This window comes from Chiloscyllium punctatum, chromosome 32 (assembly GCF_047496795.1).
Source record: "Chiloscyllium punctatum isolate Juve2018m chromosome 32, sChiPun1.3, whole genome shotgun sequence".
Classification (NCBI taxonomy): Eukaryota; Metazoa; Chordata; class Chondrichthyes; order Orectolobiformes; family Hemiscylliidae; genus Chiloscyllium; species Chiloscyllium punctatum.
This window is the reverse complement of record NC_092770.1, coordinates 47,784,016-47,806,798: the sequence shown is the minus strand read 5'-3', so window position 1 is coordinate 47,806,798 and position 22,783 is coordinate 47,784,016. Positions and strand designations below refer to the sequence as shown.

The following is a 22,783-nucleotide window of genomic DNA, read 5'->3' as shown; positions in this document are numbered from 1 at the left end:
TTCCGATGACATGTCCTAGAGCTGAGATGAGTGACCTCCAATAATGACAACTGTCTTCCTATGTACCAAGTATGACTATAACCAGCGGAGACCTTTCTCCCTCATTCCCTTTGACTCTAGGCTCCTTGATGCCACACTTGGTCAAATTGTTAAATTACAGATTTGAGACAGACCAGAGAATCCCATGTGGACTCAGATGTGTAAGCCTCTCTTGTTTCGTCCCGGAGATCGTACTCTTTGGAAGTCTGGAATAAGAAAAAACTCTGACAGACAGTTTAGTTTAATTTTACTTATCCCCTTCATTAATCGCATCACCGTTACAACATAACATTGATTCTGATAAATTAAGCGAACTAGATTCTATTAACACAGATGAGTAGGAATCGCTCTTTATTTTCAAGAGTCCTGGCCAACTACTCTATTATACTATCACAAACAGACTATTTTTATACACAGGTTTACAAAGGTGGTACTGTCACAAACACAAAAGTTAATGAAAGCACCGCATGTTCTGAACTGGACAGATAATAGCGAAGGACAATAATTTGGGAGAGAAGTTAATTGATACAGAGTTTGGTTCCGAGGTCAGAATTAAACATTACTTTCACAAAGGAATAGCTATGAATGTTATCACTCAGTATCCTGTTTGTACAGATTCACTGATGGGGAGGCAAATGTTCTTAATTGTCTGACCCTCCCTGCCTGTCTGTTTTCTAATGTGCAGTAAATGTGTTCTCTAATTCAAGATTACATTTTGGTCTAAAAGTTTAAGGACAAGTTTTAAAACTATAAACTTTCTCATTCCCTCCTTTTTGTCATTTCATGACAACTACATAGCTTATACAAAAATAATTTGTCCATTTTATCGATTTGTATTCTTAATAAGTCAAGTGCCTCCTCTGGCAAGTTGTCATTGGGAGGAGCAGTGTCTGAAAGATACTGGATTTCAGCATGGGAGTTTGGGCACGGAGGTACAGGAGTAGACAAGGTTTGATTAACCAGATTCCTCTTTGGCTTAGGTGAAAAGCAATATACCGTCCATTTCATGCATGGTAGAAGAAACAGGCCTTAATTGGCTGGAGGTACTCCCAGTTACCCTTTTTAATATGAGAACCATGACACAGAAAAAGACGGCTGAAGTGATATATGGAAAGCCCATGAGAACTCCCTGGTCTGCACTATTTACTGCTCAACACCCTGTTGATGTGCATGTCATGGTAGAAGAGATGCACAGGTACCTGATTAAGCTAGCCAAAGCATTGTAGTCTAATCATCAACAGGTCAATGAAGCCTATCGAATACCAGGGAAGGAAGAAGAAAGCTCCAAAGTTTAAAGACATTGACCCTGGTGACTATGTACTAATGAAAGACTTTAGTCGTGAAAAATTGGGCTCCCGCTGGAAAGTTCCTTACCAACTGCAATAAAGGTAGAAGGACATTCAACATGGGTTTGCAAAGAATTGCAAGCTTGTAGTCCCCTCACAGTCTTAGGATGCTTGTATCAGTACTAACACTATGAAAACATAACATGTGCCCAAATGTCACCAACCCATCTGTGATATCTCAGACCGACTAAAACTTCAATGTGACTGTATAAATGAAACCTGTAATAACCGCATTGTAAGTCATGAATGCAGCTGCCCAGCTGAAACTCATTTATCTAAAACATCACTCTCGACCTTATAGTCATCTTCGCAACACTTCTATGCCAGTCATTGAGATGGCACAATTCAATAACCTCATCGGCTCTGTAAACCAAAAACTGTTAGTTTGAAATGTTTGTTTATTCCCCTCTCAAAATGAACCATACAGATTGCAATATTGAGTATTTAGTACCAAAATCACCAAGCCCTAAGGCACCTAATCCATGAGACTGACCACCTATACATTCTCAACGGAATCCTCTCCTATCCAACTATTGCCACTGACAGAAATACTATTACATGTTTTTTGTATTCAGTAGTGACTGTAATTAACAAGACAACTTAGAAAAATGAAGGAAGACCAAAAATACTATGCACTCTCAATCCTCCTCCTGTTACTAATGGTTTCTTTATTTAAACTAAACCCCCTGATCCATGTGTTATCTGCTCACTCTTCCATCATTCTCATGTACTGTGTATAAATAGGACTCACCCACTTATGCAATTCCTCATTTGTAATGGAAAAACCCATTCAGTCGAAGAAGCACGTTGCTGTATGAAGTGTACTAACAAACCTAAAAGGTTCAACATTAACGTTGTTCCACTGTTAGAATGGTGCATTGAAAGACTTTTCCGGTATCCATGACATAGGGCAAGTGAAACAAAAACTATGTTAAAAATATTATCAAAGACACTGGTCGTACTCAGACTCTCCATCCGTTAATACACTTGGACAACCGAAAGTTCGATAGCATCCACTGTTTACAAGATTCAGCTCTCGCTCTGAGTGGATACATCATTCGCTCACAGAAGTGCATCCTTGGAACTCCTTTTAGCCTTCATTGGCTATGTGAAAGCAAAGTCTACCCATATTTACCCAATGACTGGTACAGATGTTGTGCCCTCGTAAACACCTCATCACTTTTAACCCTCCACCATGAAGTGCCTGAAGTTGATGATGAATGAAACACTCACCAACATGTGAATCAGTACAGAACATAAAGTAGAGGAAAAACAAAACAGTACTTGCACAACTTCTTCCATCAACAAACCTAGTGATCCAGGTTGCTGGGAGGTCTTATTCCTGGCTGGGATGTTGAGATGGTGACATTGAAAAACTTGTCAACTCAACTGCCCACTCTTTGAACTTAGTGAACAAAGAGTTATAGGAGACCTGGATGATGACGCTTCAAAATTGGCTAGTGCTAGATTTCCTCCTTGCTAAAGAAGGAGGCGCTTGTTCAGTCATTGGCCCGCAATGTTGCACCTACATCAATGATTTCTCAAAAGACAATTCGGACAACACCGATGTTATCAACAAAACGGGTCAAGATGCAGGAAAGATATCAGCCCCACCATCGTCTGATTCATGTGGATGGAGTGTTGCTTGCTGGCAGTGGTCGTTGTGCGGATGGGTCGTGTGGGACTTACTGATAGTCCTTGATCTCATCCTAGGAATATACATTGTCGTGTGCTTATGCATGAAATGACTGTACATTGCTTTTTGCCTAAGCCAAAGAAGAATCTGTTTAATCGACCCTTGTCTACTCCTGTACTTCTGTGCCCAAACTCCCATGCTGAAATCCAGTATCTTTCAGACTCTGCTCCTCCCGATGATGACTTGCCAGAGGAGGCACTTGACTTATTAAGAATACAAGTCGACAAAATAGACTAATTATACTTGTATGAGCTATGTAGTTGTCATGAAATGACAAAAAGGAGGGAATGAGAAAGTTTATAGCCTTAAAACTTGTCCTTAAACATTTAGACTAAAATGTAATTTTGAATTATGGGACACATTTGCTGCACACTAGAAAATAGACAGGCAGGGAGGGTAAGACAATTAAGAACATTTGCCTCCCCATCAGGACAACGACTGATGATGTTCATGGCTGTTCCTTTGTGAAATTAATAATAATGTTCGATTCTGACCTCAACGAAATTTGGTATCAACAAGCTTCACTCCCGAATTATTGTTCTTTGCTATAATCTCTCTAGTTCAGAACTTTCGTTAACTTTTGTGCTTGTGACAGTACCAGCTTTGTAAACTGGTGTATAAAAATAGTCTGTTTGTGATAGTATAACAGAGTAGCCTGCCAGGGCTCTTGGAGAGCTGATGTTCTACTCTCCTGGATTATTAGAATCCAGTTAGTCTGGCTGAAAGTTATCAATGTTGTGTTGTAACAGGGATGCTATGAGTAAGTGAGGGGATAATTAAAATTAAACTAAACTAGTAAGAATTTTTTATTCCAGACTACTAAAGGTACAATCTCTGATACGAACCATGAGAGGCTTACAGGTTGAATTCACGAGGGATTCCTTGGGCCGTCTCAAATCTGTACTTCATCAAAATACAGTTTAATGTTAAGGGCTGTCACTCTCACCTCACCTCTGGAAATCAGCTCTTCTGTCCATGTTTGACCTAAGCCTGTAATGAGGTCAGGAGCTGAGGGACCCTGGCAGAACCCAAAATGAGCATCACTGGGTTATTGCTTTATAGGTGCTGTTTGATAGCACTATTAATGACATCATCCATTACTTTGCTCACAATTGAAAGTATCCTTACAGGCAGTAATGGCCGGGTTGGATTTGCCCTGTTTTTGGTGTACGTGATGTATCTAGACAATTTTTCACATTAGATCATGTTGTAGCTGCACCAGAGCAACTAAGCTGAGGGTATCCAAGTGCTGGAACACAAGTCTTCAGTATGATTGTCAGAGTGTTGTCAGGACTCCATAGCCTTTGCGGTGTTTAGTGACTCCAACCATCTCTTCATCTCACATGGAGTGAATCGAATTGGGCTGAATGAAACTAACATGGATCATCCACTAACCAAGTCTGGCAGAATATTGTTGTAAATGCTTCAGCCTTATCATTTGCACTGATGAACTGACATACTCCATATTTGTGGATGGGGTATTTGTGGAGGTTCCTCCTCCATTGCTTTGTTTAATTGTCCACTGCCATTTACGACTGGATGTGATAGGACTGCAGAGCAGGTTTCTTCAATTTGTGAAGTATGCTTTAAGCTATTCCTTAATCTGTTGCTAATTTTAAAAAAACTATTTTTTTACTTTGCTTGAGCTAATTTTGAGCAATTGATTTTCATCAATTCTAAGTGTTACAAGTACAAAGGTTATGTGCATGTTATGCTTGGCATTGCCTCTTTAAGTTAGATTAAAATTATTAAATAAAAAGTTCATGCGACCTCTTCTGAGTTTTGCCCAATACAAGCTTGGGTGGCTTTGTTGTTAAAGGTTAAAAATGTACCCAGATTGAGAAGAAGGTGCATGATATCCATGCCTGTAAACAGTGACTTGAACAACTGTACTGATAGACTCAGTCTCCAGATCTCTAAAGAAGGTGTTCGGAATGTTGTGTTTTGTAACCAGTTTTATGTGAAACTTTTTATTTTATTTCCAGATAGAATAGATTTGGAGTCCAACAAGATAGCTAATTAGCATTTCCACTTAGATACAAAGCCCACAAAATGATTCAGATTGTTTTGGGCCTGGAGTTGGGTTTTTAGATGAAAATAATCCATAGCAAGCCTTTGTGGTCTCCAGCTACATGGTTATTTTTGAGGTTAGTCTGAATCTCGCAGATGAGTCTATAAGAATCCGAGGGACAGAGAAGTCAAAACAATGAGGCAGCTGACACCGACTGTCCACCATATAGAATGAGTGTCGGAGCTCATGCGTCAGTTGAAGGGACCAAGTTTGTAAGAAATTCAAAGTAGGCTGCAAAATTTGACCAGTTTTAACTGAAGGGAGGAATCTCCAGGGTAATCTTCATTGAGAAGGTCAATTTGGGGATTAGATTGCTAACCAGACATAGAAGGAAGCAAGCTATCAGAAATTGAGAGTAACTTTGTGGAGATTGAAGTGTCTGTTTAAGGGATAGAGTGAAGTGTAACTGGAGCAGCGTGTATTGTTAGTTATTTTAAAAGTTAAATGGAGAAACCTTTTGGTCATTTATAGTTTAAGATGCCTATCGAAATAGAGTGGTCACTGTTGCTTTTAGTTTGTTGCAAGTCAAAAATAGGAAATCTCATCATGTGATACTTCCAGTCACTCATATGTAGTTCAAATACCTTTTTAAAAGCCATCAGTATCTACTGGGATCATGTTGCATGTTTATTTTGTGTTCAAGTCCAATTATTCTTCACAGCAGTATCGCGCAGCATTGCATATGACGTTGTCTTCTTGTTCAAAGCATTCCTCTCCTTTGTTAAATCATTAGCTTGAAATATACTTGCTGTCTGCTTTGCTTATGTTCCTACTGCAGTTTGAATTCAGATGGCTATTAACTCATCGGCAAATGTTATTAAACTCTATTTCACAAAATAATTTTAAAATTTTGAAGTAATTAGACAAATTTTGAACTCTTTGGATATATGTAGTTGATGCATGAATTCATTCAGCAGGGTTACAAAAAGTTATTGGTTATTTTAAATCACTCAGCTGTTCTTAAACAAGTTCAATTTCCATAGTTTCAATGGGCTTTACTAAAACCAGAAGACATAGCAATATACTATCCTCAGTTCAGCCATTTCCTAAGAAAAGGTACACCACACAAACATAAGGATACTTTTTCCTTGAGCAAAATCTTCTATAGTTTCTTTCACCCTTACACACTTTAATCTCAGGAGGACACAGTTTTATCATCAAGTTTACAACTAGGTGCATATGTGGAGGGACATTCTTGTAATCTTTACTGTGTTGCTTTTCAATTTCTAACATTCAGCCTTCTCTTATCCTTTTTAACGACAGATATGACTTCCAGTCTGTCTGCCTTACTACTCTGAGTGAGGACTGTTCTTTGATCTTGCCTCACTTTCCTCACTCAGGTCAGGTTGCTTTGTGAGTTCCTAAATGAAGACTTGCTATTAAAATGCGCTAACACAGTCCTTTCTCTCTGTTTAGAAATGAGAAACTATTGAAGGTAAGCATGTGAACTTTTCACTGGTTACAGAAGTAAATGCAAAATCGTGTTTCTGTAAGATCTGGAACAATTCAAACAGTTGACAGAAGTAAATTGAGGACAACATTTCAAGTTTTAACATAGATAAAGGGGAAGCAGTAGATCTAATACATTTCAATTTTCAAAAGATGTTTCCGAAGGTACCATATACTAAGCTACTTAATAAGATGAAACAGAAACCCATTGTGTTCTGGTAGTGTATTAGCATAGACAGAAGATTGGCTGAATAATAGAAGACAGAATTAGGATAATGGGCCATTTTCAAGTGGAAAACTGTGCAAACTAATGTGGGAATGTGTGAGGTGAAGCACTTTGACAGGAAGAACATAGGAGTTAAATAATATTTAAATAGAAAATAACTGCAGAAAGCTCCAGCACGAGGGATTTCAGGATCCTTGGGCATAAATCATAAAAAGCTAACATCTAAGTTCAGCAGGTACGAGGGAAGACAAATGGAATTTTGGTCTTTATTTCAAAAGAATGGAGTATAAAAATGGGGAGGTCTTGCTGAAAATGGCCAGGGCAGTAGTTAGATTTCAGCTGGAAAACTGTGAATAATTTTGGGCCTCTTATCTAAGGAAAGAGGTATTGCCATTGGAGGCAGTCCAGACAAAATTCACAAGGTTGATTCCAAGTATGGAGAATCTGTCTTGTCAGGAGAGGTTGAATAGTTTGCACCTATACTCATGGGAGTATAGATGAAGGTGAGGTGACCTTTTGGGGCGGCATGGTGGCTCAGTGGTTAGCACTGCTGTCTTACAGCGGCAGGGACCCAGATTCGATCACAGCCTTTGGCGACTGTCTGTGTGGAGTTTGCATATTCTCTCCTGTCTGCATGGATTTCCTCCAGGTTCTCTGGTCTCCTCCCACACTTCAAAGATGTGCAGGTCAGGTGAATAGGCCATGCTAAATCACCCTAGTGTTAGGTGCATTAGTCAGAGGGAAATGGTTTTGGGCAAGTTACTCCTCGCACAGTCGGTGTGGACTTGTTGGACCGAAGGGCCTGTTTTCACACTGGAAGGAATCTAATCTTAAAAACAAAAGCCTTATTAAAACATAATAGGCATTCTCCTGTGTGTGTGTTTGGGGTGGGGGGGTGCAGGGTAGGGAGGATTTCTTTCATGCTCTCTCTCTCTCAATTTCAGAAGGTAGCTGTCTCTTTTCTGCATGTTATAAATGTGTGTGAAAACTAACACTTGATATTTCATAGAGTCATGAGGTCAACTAATCCTCGGCGACTATATTCACAAACTAAACTGCTCTCACCTGCTTGCATTTGGCTCATATCTCTCCAAAGCTTTCCTATTCATGTGCTTATCCAAAAGTCTTTTAAACATTGTAACTGTATCCACATCCACCAGTTTGTCTGGCAGTTCATGGTGGTCCACACATGAGCCACTCTCTGTGTAAAAATGTTGCCCCTCACGTCCTTTCACCTTAAAAATATATAACCTTCTGTAAGTTCATCCCTCAATTTCCCAAGCTCCATTGAAAAAAAATCACAGCCTATTTTTATAAATCAAATCCTCTATTCCCAGAAACATCCCAGTAAATCTTTTCTGAACCTTCTCCAATTTGATAATATCCTTCCTATACCAGGGTGACCAGAACTAAACACACTACTCCAGACGACGCTTCGCCAATGTCCTGTACAAGTTCAACATGACATACCAACTCCTAAACTCGGAGGTCTGAGCAATGAAGGCAAGCATGCTAAACATCATCTTAATCACTCTGTCTGACTGTGACATAAATCTCCAAGAATTATGTACTTGAACCTCTGTTCTACAACACTACTCAAGGTCCAATGTTTAATTCGACAAGTCCTACCTTTGCTTACAGTCATAGAAATATACAGCATGGAAACAGACCCTTCGGTCCAACCGTCCATGCCGACCAGATATCCCAACCCAATCTAGTCCCACCTGCCAGCACCCAGCCATATCCCTCCAAACCCTTCCTATTCATATACCCATGCAAATGCCTCTTAAATGTTGCAATTGTACCAGCCTCCACCACTTCCTCTGGCAGCTCATTTCATACACGTACCACCCTCTGTGTGAAAAAGTTGCCCTGTAGGTCTGTTTTATATGTTTCCCCTCTTCCCCCTAAACCTATGCCCTCTAGTTCTGGACTCTCCGACCCCAGGGAAAAGACTTTGTCTATTTACCCTAACCATGCCTCTCATAATTTTGTAAACCTCTATAAGGTCATCCTTCAGCCTCTGACGCTCCAGGGAAAACAGCCCCAGCCTGTTCAACCTCTCCCTTTGGCTCAAAACCTCTAACCCTGGCAACATCCTTATAAATCTTTTCTGAACCTTTTCATGTTTCGCAACGTCTTTCCGATAGGAGGACCAGAATTGCACGCAGTATTCTAACAGTGGCCTAACCAATGTCCTGTACAGCATCAACATGACCTCTCAACTCCTATACTCAATACTCTGACGAATAAAAGCAAACATACGAACCGCCTTCTTCACTATCCTATCTACCTGCGACTCCACTTTCAAGGAGCTATGAACCTGCACTCCAAGGTCTCTTTGTTCAGCAATACTTCCTAGGACCTTACCATTAAGTGTATAAGTCCTGCTAAGATTTGCTTTCCCAAAATGCAGCACCTCGCATTTATCTGAATTAAACTCCATCTGCCACTTGTCAGCCCATTGGCTCATCTGGTCCAGATCCTGTTGTAATCTGAGGTAACCCTCTTCACTGTCCACTACACCTCCAATTTTGGTGTCATCTGCAAACTTACTAACTGTACCTCTTATGCTTGCATCCAAATCATTTATGTAAATGACAAAAAGTGGAGGGCCCAGCACCGATCCTTGTGGCACTCCACTGGTCACAGGCCTCCAGTCTGAAAAACAAACCTCCACCACCACCCTCTGTCTTCTCCCTTTGAGCCAGTTCTGTATCCAAATGGCTAGTTCTCCCTGTATTCCGTGAGATCTAACCTTGATAACCAGTCTCCCATGGGGAACCTTGTCGAATGCCTTACTGAAGTCCATATAGATCACATCTACCGCTCTGCCCTCACCAATCCTCTTTGTTACTTCTTCAAAAAACTCAATCAAGTTTGTCAAACATGATTTCCCACACACAAAAGCCATGATGACCATCCCTCATTCAGTCCTTGCCTTTCCAAATACATGTGCATCCTGTCTCTCAGGATTCCCTCCAACAACATCCCCACCACCAACGTCAGGCTCATTGGCCTATAGTTCCCTGGCTTGTCCTTACCACCTTTCTTAAACAGTGGCACCATGTTAGCCAGCCTCCAGTCTTCCGGCACCTCACCTGTGACTATCGATGATACAAATATCTCAGCTAGAGGCCCAGCAATCACTTCTCTAGCTTTCCACAGAGTTCTCGGGTACACCTGATCAGGTCCTGGGGATTTATCCACCTTTACCGGTTTCAAGACATCCAACACTTCCTCCTCTGTAAAATGGACATTTTGCAAGATGTCGCCATCTATTTCCCTACAATCTATATCTTCCATATCCCTTTCCACAGTAAATACTGATGCAAAATACTCATTTAGTATCTCCCCCATTTTCTGTGGCTCCACACAAAGGCCGCCTTGCTGATCGTTGTTTTACAAAAGTGCAATACCTCACATTTATCTAAATCTGCCACTCCTCAGCCCGTCGGCCCAATTGGTCAACATCTCTTTGTCATCTTCGATAACCTTCACTGCACACGACTACCGATATTGGTTTTTTCTGCAAATTTACTGACCATTCATCTCCTTTCCTCTCATCCAAATCTGTTTGATCTTCACCATGATAACCAAACCGTATGGTATGTCTGTGAGCTGGCGTGCTTTCCAGATTTTGAGTTAAAGGGGATATTTTCAAGCATAACTAACTTGTGAAGTCCAGCTTCTTTAGACAGTGATGGTTCCTTCTGTCATTTCAACCAGTGAACGTTCTGCAAAGAGCCCAGTTGTTTGGCATCTAGTTTGGTGAAGCCTGACGTGAGGTTAAACCAAATCTTGATTTGCTGATCAGTTTGCAAACATTACACATGGAATCACTTCTAAGGATATTTAAGGTTGGCTTTGTGCTGTGCCCACTTGTACTATAGAGACCTCAGTCTTTATGTCAGGTATCAAGATTGTTTGATAAGAGACTTCTCCATTTGGATTCTGTATTCTTCCAGGATTGTTTCTCTCTCCCTGTACTTAAAAAAAGTAATAAGGTTCAATTTAGGTTCAGATATTTTCTTTCAGAATATCTTTCTATCTGAGTTTGTTTCACCAGTGCTGCAATATCCCATGTTTAAATGGCTGTAGAATCCCAGTTTTCTTAGAATTCCTTCATGCGGACCTCATGACTGACTGAGGTAGCTCTGAGCATTTTTTAATTGTCAGGTATGCAGCATCTTGCAAAAACAAATCAATGCTGGCTTTTGTTCTGATACTTGAATGTAACTTAGAGCAAACCAATTGAGTTTTAAAAAAAAATGACAAGCATTCTGACTTGTAATTTAGATATTACTCATGTAGATGTTATTTGGTCGTGGATGATGGGAGTAAATTAAGATGAACTTGCCTCAAACTGGCTCAACAGGTGAATGAGGAAAAAAAAGTAGTATGTAATAGAGCTGAAAGTCTGAGACTTTCTGCAAGTCAACTGAGGAGCAGGAAAATCTATGTTTCTGGCAAAAGCCCTTCATCAGGAATACAGGCAGAGTGCCTGAAGGGTGGAGAGATAAATATGAGGAGGGTGGGGGTGGGGAGAAAGTAGCATCGGGTACAATAGGTAAATGGGAATGGGGCTGAAGGTGATAGGTCAGGGAGGAGGGTGGGGGAAGGTCGCAAAGAGTACAATGGGTGGATGGAGGTTGGGATGAAGATGATAGGTCAGCAAGGGGGGTGGAATGGATAGGTGGAAAGGAAGGTAGGCAGGTAGAACAAGTCATGGTGACAGTGCTGAGCTGGAAGTTTGGAGCTGGGGTGAGGTGGGGGAGGGGAAATGAGGAAACTGGTGAAGTCCACATTGATGTCCTGGGGTTGAAGTGTTCCACATTCCACCCTGACCTTAAATTTACCTGGACCATCTCTGACACCTCCCTCCCCTTCCTGGACCTCTCCATCTCCATTAATGATGACCGACTTGACATCGACATCTTTTACAAACCCACCGACTCCCACAGCTACCTGAATTACACCTCTTTCCACCCTACCTCCTGCAAAAATGCCATCCCGTATTCCCAATTCCTCCACTGTATCTGCTCCCAGGAGGACCAGTTCCACCGCAGAACACACCAGATGGCTTCCTTCTTTAGACACAGCAATTTCCCTTCCCACATGGTTAAAGATTCCCTCCAACACATCTGTCCACATCCCACTCCTCTGCCCTCAGACCCCACCCCTTCAACCGTTACAAGGCCAGAACCCCCCTGGTGCTCACCTTCCACCCGACCAACCTTCGCATAAACCAAATCATCCGCGGACATTTCCGCCACCTCCAAACGCACCCCATCACTAGGGATATATTTCCCTCCCCACACCTTTCTGCCTTCCACAATGACCTTTCCCTCTGTGACTTCCTGGTCAGGTCCACGTCCCCCAACAACTCACCCTCCCGTCTTGGCACCTTCCCCTGCCGCTGCAGGAATTGCAAAACCTGTGCCCACACCACCTCCCTCACCTCCATCCAAGGCCCCAAAGGAGCCTTCCACATCCATCAAAGTTTTACCTGCACATCCACCAATATTTATTGTATCCGTTGCTCCCGATGCGGTCTCCTCGACAATGGGAAGACTGGATGCCTTCTAGCAGAGCGCTTTAGGGAACATCTCTGGGACGCCTGCACCAATCAACCACACTGCCCTGTGGCCCAACATTTCAACTCACCCTCCCACTCAGCCGAGGACATCGATGTCCTGGGCCTCCTTCACTGCCGCTCCCTCACCATGCCTGGAGGAAGAACGCCTCATCTTCTGCCTTGGAACACTTCAATCCCAGGACATCAATGTGGATTTCACCAGTTTCCTCATTTCCCCTCCCCCCACCTCTCCCCAGCTCCAAACTTCTAACTCAGCACTGTCCCCATGACTCGTCCTACCTGCCTATCTTTCTTTCCACCTATCCACTCCACCCTCCTATCACCTTCAACCCCACCTCCATCCACCCATTGTACTCTTTGCTACCTTCCCCCACCCTCCTCCCCGACCTATCACCTTAATCCCCACCCCATTGACCTATTGTACTCTATGCTACTTTCTCCCCACCCCCACCCTCCTCTCATTTATGTCTCCACCCTTCAGACACACTACCTGTATTCCTGATGAAGGGTTTTTGCCCGAAACGTCGACTTTCCTGCTCCTTGGATGCTGTCTGAACTGCTGTGCTTTTCCAGCACCACTGTAATCTAGAATCTGGTTTCCAGCATCTGCAGTCATTGTTTTTACCCTGCAAGTCAACTGATGTTCAATGCTATCCATTAAACTTGTTGGACTATAACCTGTGTTGTGATTTTTAATCTTTGAGCTGAAAAATGTGTTGCTGGAAAAGCGCAACAGGGCAGGCAGCATCCAAGGAGCAGGGGAATCAACGTTTCGGGCATAAGCCCTTCTTCAGGAATGAAGAAGGGCTTATGCCCGAAACGTCGATTCTCCTGCTCCTTGGATGCTGCCTGACCTGTTGCGCTTTTCCAGCAATACATTTTTCAGCTCTGATCTCCAGCATCAGCAGTCCTCACTTTCTACTAGTTGATTTTTAACTTTGTATACCCCAGTCCAACGCAAGCATCTCCAAGTCAATATTGTTACGACTAAGATGGGAGGGATGTACTGATTATCAAGCACCACTATTCCACTGGTAATGTTATTAGTAAAAATTTGCTGATTTAGTTACTGAAGTGGATAATCGTATATCTTTTGTACTACTATCCAGAATAAAGAACCTGTCACCAGATTTCTTTTGTGAACTCCAAATAATCTGCTTATTATAACGAAACTTACTATTAGGTCAAATAACAGACACTAGTTAACACCTAAGTTAAGATCTGGAATTAAAATATGTCCTCTGAATCCAAAACATAAATACATTCAAGTTGCATAAACAGATATGTCAGCAGAGATGTTAGTTTCTTTTAAAAAAAAGTCAAACGGACAAAAAAAAACTGTTGACGAAGGGCCTAGAAAGAAGGGATAGAATGTGATGATTTCTTATATTCACTGGATTTCCTGTTGATTCAGCCAAATTGCTGACAGCTGTAGACTAATGAGAGATGTGTAGTTTTAATAACAAACAACCTGGGTTTGAATTTTTAAAATCTAGTCACATTTCAGATTCTCAGGGTACTCAGATTTGGTCTTATTTGGAATGTATCAAGTTCTAAGAAAGTTCAAATGCAAACAGAATTTCAGGAGAGAGACTTGCAGTTTCCAAGGTGTCTTACTTATTGATTCCTTGTTCCGTAAAGCAGATTTCTAAATCCAGAAAGAGTGACTGAGTAACCATCATCATAAAGTCCCATAGACTTTTCGATGCCAAGTTTCTGCAAGTAAGGCAATGAATCCAGTCTCTTATATCCTTGAAAGCTTTGTCTCATTGTTTTCTCCAAGAACATCTGATTTTTCTGTAAATTGCAGGTGCCTCACAATATACACCAAATTGTTGACCTTATTTGTTTACCACACAACATATCCAAACCATTCCAAATCTTTTGATTTTTCCATATAGTTCTTAACTATAAACATGTATTAGTCCAAGGAACCTAACAGTGTTAAGATTTGTAAAGAGATTATGATTTTGCACAAAGTGCACCATAATATTAGCAATTATGGTACAATGCGTTGAATAGATTTATCTGACTGTTTTGCCTAATTTTACTTTCAGTCTTTTGAAGCTACAACAGAAGCACGAGTCAGCACAAACCTCAATGATCGCATCGAGCAACTGGAGAAGGTGGTGGCACAGTATAGGGATGAGGCTAACAAGGCCCAAGCAGAAGTGGACAGACTGCTTGAAATCTTAAAGGAAATGGAAAGTGAAAAGAGCGATAAAGATAAAAAGATAGCAGAATTGGAGAAGTAAGTTTTTTTTTGTTCAACAAAACAGAAATGTTTTGATAATTGCTCTGTTAGTTGTGCTTCACATCTGAAAAACTAAATTTTTAAAATCATAATTTCACCCCCGGAGTGATTTTCAAGGGTAACTTGCACAGTAGTGGATGGATTTATGGACTGGATTTTCATAATATTAGTGAAAAGGCAAGGTAGCTAGACAATTTTTTTTTGCAGCCTGTGGATGAACTGTATCAAATGTTATTTGATAGCATTGAGTCCAGTTAGCACAGAGTGAAAGGCTTAGAAGTTTGAATATTTTGAAGCTTCATGTTCGTTTTAAGAGTAAGTCTCTCCTTAAATTTCTGTGTTAATTCTTTTAGTAGTTAGCATTTAAGTAAGAATTACTGTTTTAGTAAAATTTAAAACTAAAGTTTCTTTAATGCGAAAAACAAGTGTTATGATCCCAGGTGATGGTGGATAAGTCAGATCCCAAGGTGAAAACTGGCTTGAAAGACCATATGTTTTACCTTTCCGACATATTTACTATGGTGGTTAATCAGTGAACATATTCATAAGATGACACCAATGTATTCTTAACCAAACGGCATACGAGTTTTTTTAAAAGACACAAAATGAATATAAGCAAATAATTACTTGAAATGGCCTTTTCCTATGCACCATCAACAACCTTGCAGCTACTCAAATCTCAGTGGAAGATGTAAAGACTGCATTGTTTTATTTTTCTTCACTTTTTGAAATCAAGTTACTGGAATTCATTGAGAATCGAGATAGGATGCACAGCCTTGTGACGTGCGTGCAGAGAGCAATTCAGCTGGCAACAGGTCGCTGATTATTTTGTCCATGTGCGACCAGGTGCGAATGCTGGAAGTCATTGCCCTGGTGACAGCTGTTTGGCTGCTGTGCTGGTAAACAGCTTGGAGTTTACAATAGATGGTAAGAAGCCTCTGGACTGTTGGAAGAGCAGGTTCTGGGTGTCTGTTTCTCTTTATTGAAAATTGTTGAAAGCTGAAGATGATCAGTTAGTTTCTCCCACCAGTTGCTGCATTCATTAAGAGGCTTTGCAATTAGTGAACCAGTTGTCCTGTGCATTTTGCAAAGAAAGAGCACAAAGAGCAAGAGGCCTAGGGAAGCAAAGGGGACATCTGGGACTGATGCTGTTGAACAGTGATTTCCCCAGATGTTTTTTTTCACTCCGCCTATGACACCAGCATTTTTTTTTGTTTGTCTGCTTCTGTCTATGTGTGTGTGTAGGAGTTTAAATGAGTGTTGAAAACAACAAATGCTGGAGATTCCAGAAGGTAAGACAGCAGCCATGGAGAGAGCAATCTAACATTTTGAGTTTAGATGACTCTTCATCAGAGTTTGCAGTCTCTCCATTGATACTGTCTGACCTGCTGTGACTTCCAGCATTTATTGTTTTCAGTACAGATTCCAGCATCTGCAATAATTTGCTGATACATTTTGTTTAAATGAGTGTTAAGAGTTTTAACTGGTATAGTTATATGTTGATTGTTCATAGTTTTGTTTACCTGTGCCTTGAACCTATTTATTTGTAATAAGTAGCAGTTTGTGAAGTATAGAAACATGGTCCGTGCTGTCTATTAACCTGATTTAATCAGAGAGATAAATTGTAGACGTTGTGTGCTTTGATTAAATTGTTAACTCTTGTGGCAACCCTGCGGTTAGTTAGGCTCAAAAATCAGCACACTATTCCAAGTGTGTCATATTTTCTCCTCTTTAAAGGTCCTTCGTCAGCTGGAATGGAGGATGCATTTGGTTTCTGGACTTTCCTTCTTCACGAATTTTAAATACTTTCAGGATCATAATGCTCTAGATTTCCATACCCTTAGCTGTTTCATCTTCTGGAGTTTTCTTCTAAACCACTCAGTACTTTTCTTTAACCTTGACTGTTTTGGAGACTGCAAAATAGTACTCCTGCTTTACATTACTTTTCTTTCTGAATAGCCTGATTCTGTGACAGAGACTTGCACACTGCCTTTCTAAATCAACTTATTTCTGTCTCTGTCTCCCTGCACCATTGGGCATTTAGCCCAATCTTCTCTGTTCTACAATGAAAGCAAAATATTGTGAATGCTGGAAATCTGAAACAAACACAGATAGTGTTGGAGAAATTCGGAATGTCTGGCAGCATCTGTGGAGAAAAAAAAACAAAGTACATGTTTTGAGTCTGATATGACTTCTGAGGAAGAGTCATATTGGACTCAAAATGCATGTGAATGGACTCTCAGAAAATCTGCACCATTCAACTCAGGCGAAACTAAATTACCTTCTCCCTCTGTAGCACATAAAATGCAGAAATACGTAGCAAACATATAGTTCATGGCGTTTGGATGACACTGGCTCGGCCTGCATTTATTGCCCATTCTAATTGCCCTGGACAAGGGTATGGGTGAGGTGGCTCCTTAAATTGTTATCCCATTGGGGCATAGGACAAGTCGCAGTGCTGTTAACAGGCAAGGTCCTGGATTCCGACCTAGTGACGGTGAAGGAATGATAATATAGTTTCAAATTAGGATAACTTGAAGTGGAATTTGCAACTGCTGGTGTTCCTATGCCTCTGCTGCCCTTGTCTTTTTGTGTGCTGGAGGCCATGGGTATATGGGGTGTTATCAGAGGAGCCATGGTGTCTTACTGCAGTGCATCTTACAGATGTGATGTGTACATGCTGGTGTGTACCATCTATAAGATGAAGTTGAAAATCAAACAACACCAGGTTATAGTCCAACAAAGTTTATTTGAAAATAGAAGCTTTTGGAGTGCTGCCCCGTCGTCAGATAGCTAGTGGGACAGGATACAGAATAGGTCACAGAATTTATAAGTAAAAGATCAAAGTGTTATACAACTGATGTGATGTACTAGACAAACTGAGATGGCTGCTAAGTCTTTAATCACTTCGAATGAGGATGCAGATTTCGATTGATTAATATGTAAATCCCAGAATTTCTTTCAAGTCATTGCCCCAAGATAACTTAAGCTTCTATAAAAAAAGTGACATCTCCACTCAGACAATGCATTAATGGTATACGGTTAGGGTCAACGTGATTTTATTTCCAAAGTAGGAATTTGTAAGATGTCACGTTGATTGACTGTCTATAGATTTTGTGGTTTTTGAACCAAGTAGAATGTATCTACAAATACAAATGTGCAAATGCAAATTCACCCTGTGCGCGAGTATATGTATATGCCTGTGAGAGGGTGAGCATGAGAGAGAGAGAGAGAGAGAGAGAGAGAGAGCGAGAGAATATATGGATGTAGGTTTGATCGCTGAGCTGGAAGGTTCATTTCTAGATGTTTCGTCACCCTACTAGATAATATCTTCAGTGGGCCTCTGCGCGAAGCACTGTTGATAATTCCTGCTTTCTATTGAGTTGATGATGTTATTTCCTGTTCTTTTTCCCCTAGTGGTGGTAGATGGGGTCTAACTCGATGTGTTTATTGATAAGAGTTCAGGTTGGAATGCCATGCTTCTGGGAATTCTCGTGCGTGTCTCTGTTTGGCTTGTCCTAGGATGGACGTGTTGTCCCAGTTGAAGTGGTTTCCTTCCTCATCTGTATGTAAGGATACTAATGAGAGAGGGTCATGTCGTTTTGTGGCTAGTTGGTGTTCATGTATCCTGGTGGCTACTTTTCTGCCTGTTTGTCCAGTGTAGTGTTTGTTACAGTCCTTGCATGGTATTTTGTAAATAACATTACTTTTGCCTTTTTGTCTGTATAGGGTCTTTCAAGTTCATTAGCTGCTGTTTTAGCGTGTTGGTGAGTGTGTGGGCTACCATGATGTCAAGGGGTATGAGCAGACTGGCAGCCGTTTCCGCGATGTCTTTGATGTAGGGGAGAGTGGCTAGGGTTTCTGGACGAGTTTTGTCTGATTGTTTGGGTTTGTTACTGAGAAATCTGCGGACTGTGTTCATTGGGCACCCATTCTTTTTGAATACACTGTATAAGTGATTTTCCTCTGCTCTGCATAGTTCCGCTGTGTTGCATTGTGTAGTGGCTCGTTGGAATAATGTTCTGATACAGTTTCGTTTGTGGATGTTGGGGTGATTGCTTCTGTAGTTCAATATTTGGTCCGTATGTGTTGTTTTCCTATAGACGCTGGTTTGAAGTTCCCCATTGACTGTTTGCTTCCTGGCATAAAATTCACTAAAGAGGAGGAAAACAACATATTGCCATTCCTAGATGTCGCAGTAGAGCAAACAGCCAATGGGGATCATCAAACCAATGTCTACAGGCAAACAACACATACGGACCAAATATTGAACTACAGAAGCAATCATCCCAACATCCACAAACGAAACTGCATCAGAACATTATTTCAACGAGCCACCACACACTGCAGCACAGAGGAACTTCGCAGAACAGAGGAAAATCACCTATACAGTTTATTCAAAAAGAACAGTACCCAATGAACACAGTCCGCAGATTTCTCAGCAACAAACCCAAACAAGCAGACAAAATGCATCCAGAAACCCTAGCCACTCTCCCCTACATCAAAGACATCTCGGAAATGACTGCCAGACTATTCAGACCCCTTGGCATCATGGTATCCCACAAACCCACCAACATGCTAAAACAACAGCTAATGAACTTGAAAGATCCTATACAGACAAAAAGCACAAGTAATGTTATTTACAAAATACCATGCAAGGACTGTAACAAACACTACATTGGACAAACAGGCAGAAAACTAGCCACCAGGATACATGCACACCAACTAGCCACAAAACGACATGACCCTCTCTCATTAGTATCCTTTCATACAGATGAGGGAGGACACCACTTCAACTGGGACAGCACGTCCATTCTAGAACAAGCCAAACAGACATGCACGAGAATTCCTTGAAGCATGCATTCCAATCTGAACTCTATCAACAAACACATCGAGTTAGACCCCATCTACCACCCCTGGGGAAAAAGAACAGGAAATGACACCCACCAACCCAAAGAAACCCAAACTTATAAATAGAAAGCAGGAATTACCAACACTGCTTCACCCGGAGGGCCACTGAAGATGTCTGGAAACGAACCTTCCAGCTCAGTGAGCAAACCTACATCCAGAACCTCAACCTGAGTTACAAATCTTTTCAAAACTTGCAAAGCATGAATATATGAAAGAGGATTTGTGTCGCTCTCTCTCTCTCGCGCTCTCTCTCACAGTTAGTTCTAGAGTGCTTGCCTTCAGTGCTATTGTTGGAATGTTGTCAAGGACCATAATCTTTGCAGTGTCCTGTGCCTTCTGCCATTTCTCTTTATCAAATGGAGTAAGTTGAATGGAGTTAATATTACATAGAGTCATATGTCATGAACATTCATTACATGTGGAATTTCTCTACCGAAATTAGCTGAAGTGTAGCTAGTTAGAGAGCTGGGTAAAACAAGGTATGAACAATAGCAGAGCAAAGCTCATTCATTCACATCAAAACCAGTATAAATACAGGACTCAAAAGGTAAAATTGGCATTGACTGGAGCTGGCAAAGCATAGAAAGCTTGGGAGTTTGGTTATGTGGAGATTGGTAAAATTTGGAGATTGAGGCTTACCTTTGCTTTCCTTTCTTAACCTTTTTGAAATTAATCACTTGAGCTGCTTTGCACACACTCACTTTCAAAAACCAAGTGAAAAACTAGAGTGATTTCAAAGGACTCTGGTGAGCTGATCTGATGATAAGTGGTGTGGAGGTGCCAGTGTTGGACTGGTAAGGACAAAATTTAAAAATAAAAGCACACAATGCTAGGTTATAGTCCAGCAGGTTTATTCGAAAGTACAAGCTTTCGGAACGCTGTTCCTTTGTCAGGTAGCTAGTGAGGCAAGAACCACTAGCTACCTGATGAAGGAGCAGCGTATTTCCAAATAAACCTGTTGGACTATACCTAATCTTGTGATTTTTAGCTCTGATGATAAATGGTTGTGTTGCTTTCAATTGTACCTGATTTCAGAACTTATTAGATGCAGTACTAACTGATTAAATTAATAAATTACATCTTAACTATTTCGTACACAGAAGTGAGGGAGAACATTGTACCACAGCTGGGGGATGTGAGAACTTCTGGACCTGAAAATGATCCAGGGCAAACACAATAGAAAATATCTAAAACTGCAGGAATTCTCACTCCGTGTTATTGAGTTGGAGACGTTGAGTTGTCAAAGAGAGAGGATCTCTGGACTCTCTGTTCCAGAAATCGGTTGCACTACTTAGGATAGTGCAGACTGATTCTTTATGTAGAGAGGTACGGGGCCTTGATGCTGAGGCAGGTTAGATGTCGGAGGAAATTGTAATGCAAAGACCTCCGGTATTGTTACCATCTAACAAGTTTAATGTACTCATCTATGTGGACAAAAGCAAGGAGGAGGATAAGGAGCAAACTGACGAGACATCTTGGTTCAGGACCCCTCCAAGTGGGGAGAGTGAAAATAAATGTTGTAGTAGAGGATGGTATAATGAGGGACATAGCCAAGAGTACAAGTCTAGAAAGCTCTCAGGTGAAGCTGGTTAGCTGAATAATTGGTTTGATCCAGTTCAGAAATATTATTTTTGGAGCCCATAAAAAGGAGGAAATCTCAGTCCTGCTTGCTGCACTATGAGTATTGCTTGGCTAAATGAGATGCTTTGGAGTTGGGTGAAAACAGGGAGTTTCGAGGGGTAAATTGTAAGCGGTAATTAGTAATTAAACTTAATTTGAAGGCTTATCTTCATGCTAAATTGGTTTTTTTGATCTGTGAACTAAAAGGTGCTTGGTTTGATTGGGTGTAGGTATAGTTTTAACTTCTGAAACAGGAGTCAGATGAGTCAATCTCTGGTAAAGTTGGTAAACCGAACAACTTGTTTGATCCAGTTCAGAAGCATCTTTTTTGGGGTCTGCATAAATGCGGAAACCATAATCCTGATTCAGTAAATGAAAGTGCTTTGGAGTTAGATGAGTCAGGGAGAATGTAAAACTAAAGGGTAGTACAGTGGCTCAGTGGTTAACACTGCTGTCTCACACTAACAGGGACCAGTTTGATTCCACCTTCAGGTAATTGTCTGTGTGGAGTTTGAACACTCTTCTCCTGTCAGTGTGGGTTTCCTCTGGGTGCTCCGGTTTCCTCCCATGGTCCAAAGATGTGTGAATTAAGTGGATTGGCCAAGCTAAGTTGCCTGTAGTGTCCAGGGATGTACAGGTTAGATGCATTAGCCATGGGATGTTTAAGATTACAGGGTGGGAACATTTGTCTGGGTGGGATGCTCTTCGGAGAGTCAGTATGGCTTGCTTTCACGCTGTAGGGATTCTTTATCCTATGAAAGACTGAGTGCGATGATTTGTCTCAGTCTGGGCAGTTCAGGAAGTGACATGGTGCCAGTGGAAACGGCCAGTTGGTAAGTGATATCTGCAGAGCATTTTCTTCCAGTTTGTAAGCAGAATTCATTAACTGAAATTAAGGTCGGGACTTTCAATTGTAATATAAGTTTGAAACGAGGGAAAGTTCCTAGCTTAATTACATTTTCTTAAAGGGAGTAACTATTGTAATATTGAGAGAATTGATACGAGACCTCAGACCACTGATGTTCTCCTCTTATGCAATATAGGAAGTAAGGGACGCATTCAGTGTTTCTGATGACTGTGCGCAAGAGGTTTATCCTGCTGCAGTGACTGGCTAAGCACATTTTGGAACTGGAGCTGCAGTTGAATTCACTGTGGAGCATTTGGATGCTGAGAATATTGTGGATGGTGCGTTGAGTAAGGTGGTCACACTGAAGGTGAGGATTACACAGGCAAAAAGGGAATGGGTGACCACCAGGCAAAGTAAAAGGCTCAGTAAGGAAATGCAAGAGTCCCTTGTGGTTATTCCCATCTCAAACAGATCTACTACTTTGGAGATTTTTGAAGGGTGAGATGGTGTCTCAAGGGAAAGCAGAATTAGCCAAGTTCATGGCACCACAGTTGGCTCTTCTGCATAGCAGGGAGGGTTATAGCGATAGGGGATCCACAGTAAGGTGTGCAGGCAGGCACTTCTGTGGCCGGAGATGTGAATCCAAGATGGTATGTTGCTTCTCTGGTGCCAGGGTCAGGGAAGTCGTGGAGTGGCTGCCGGCTATTCTTGAATGGGAGTGTGAA

The 22,783-nt window shown here is 41.3% G+C and overlaps 1 protein-coding gene across 5 annotated transcripts in view; it reads left to right on the top strand.

Annotated features, from left to right (window-relative positions):
• The window catches only part of LOC140458142 (ELKS/Rab6-interacting/CAST family member 1-like), a 917,474-nt gene that overhangs the window by 196,777 nt on the left and 697,914 nt on the right, over positions 1-22,783 (top strand). For all 5 annotated transcript variants that reach the window (XM_072552282.1, XM_072552281.1, XM_072552285.1 and 2 more), the window contains one exon: positions 14,484-14,677. In XM_072552282.1, the coding sequence (XP_072408383.1) occupies positions 14,484-14,677 (194 nt within the window). The remainder of the gene's footprint in view (positions 1-14,483; positions 14,678-22,783) is intronic.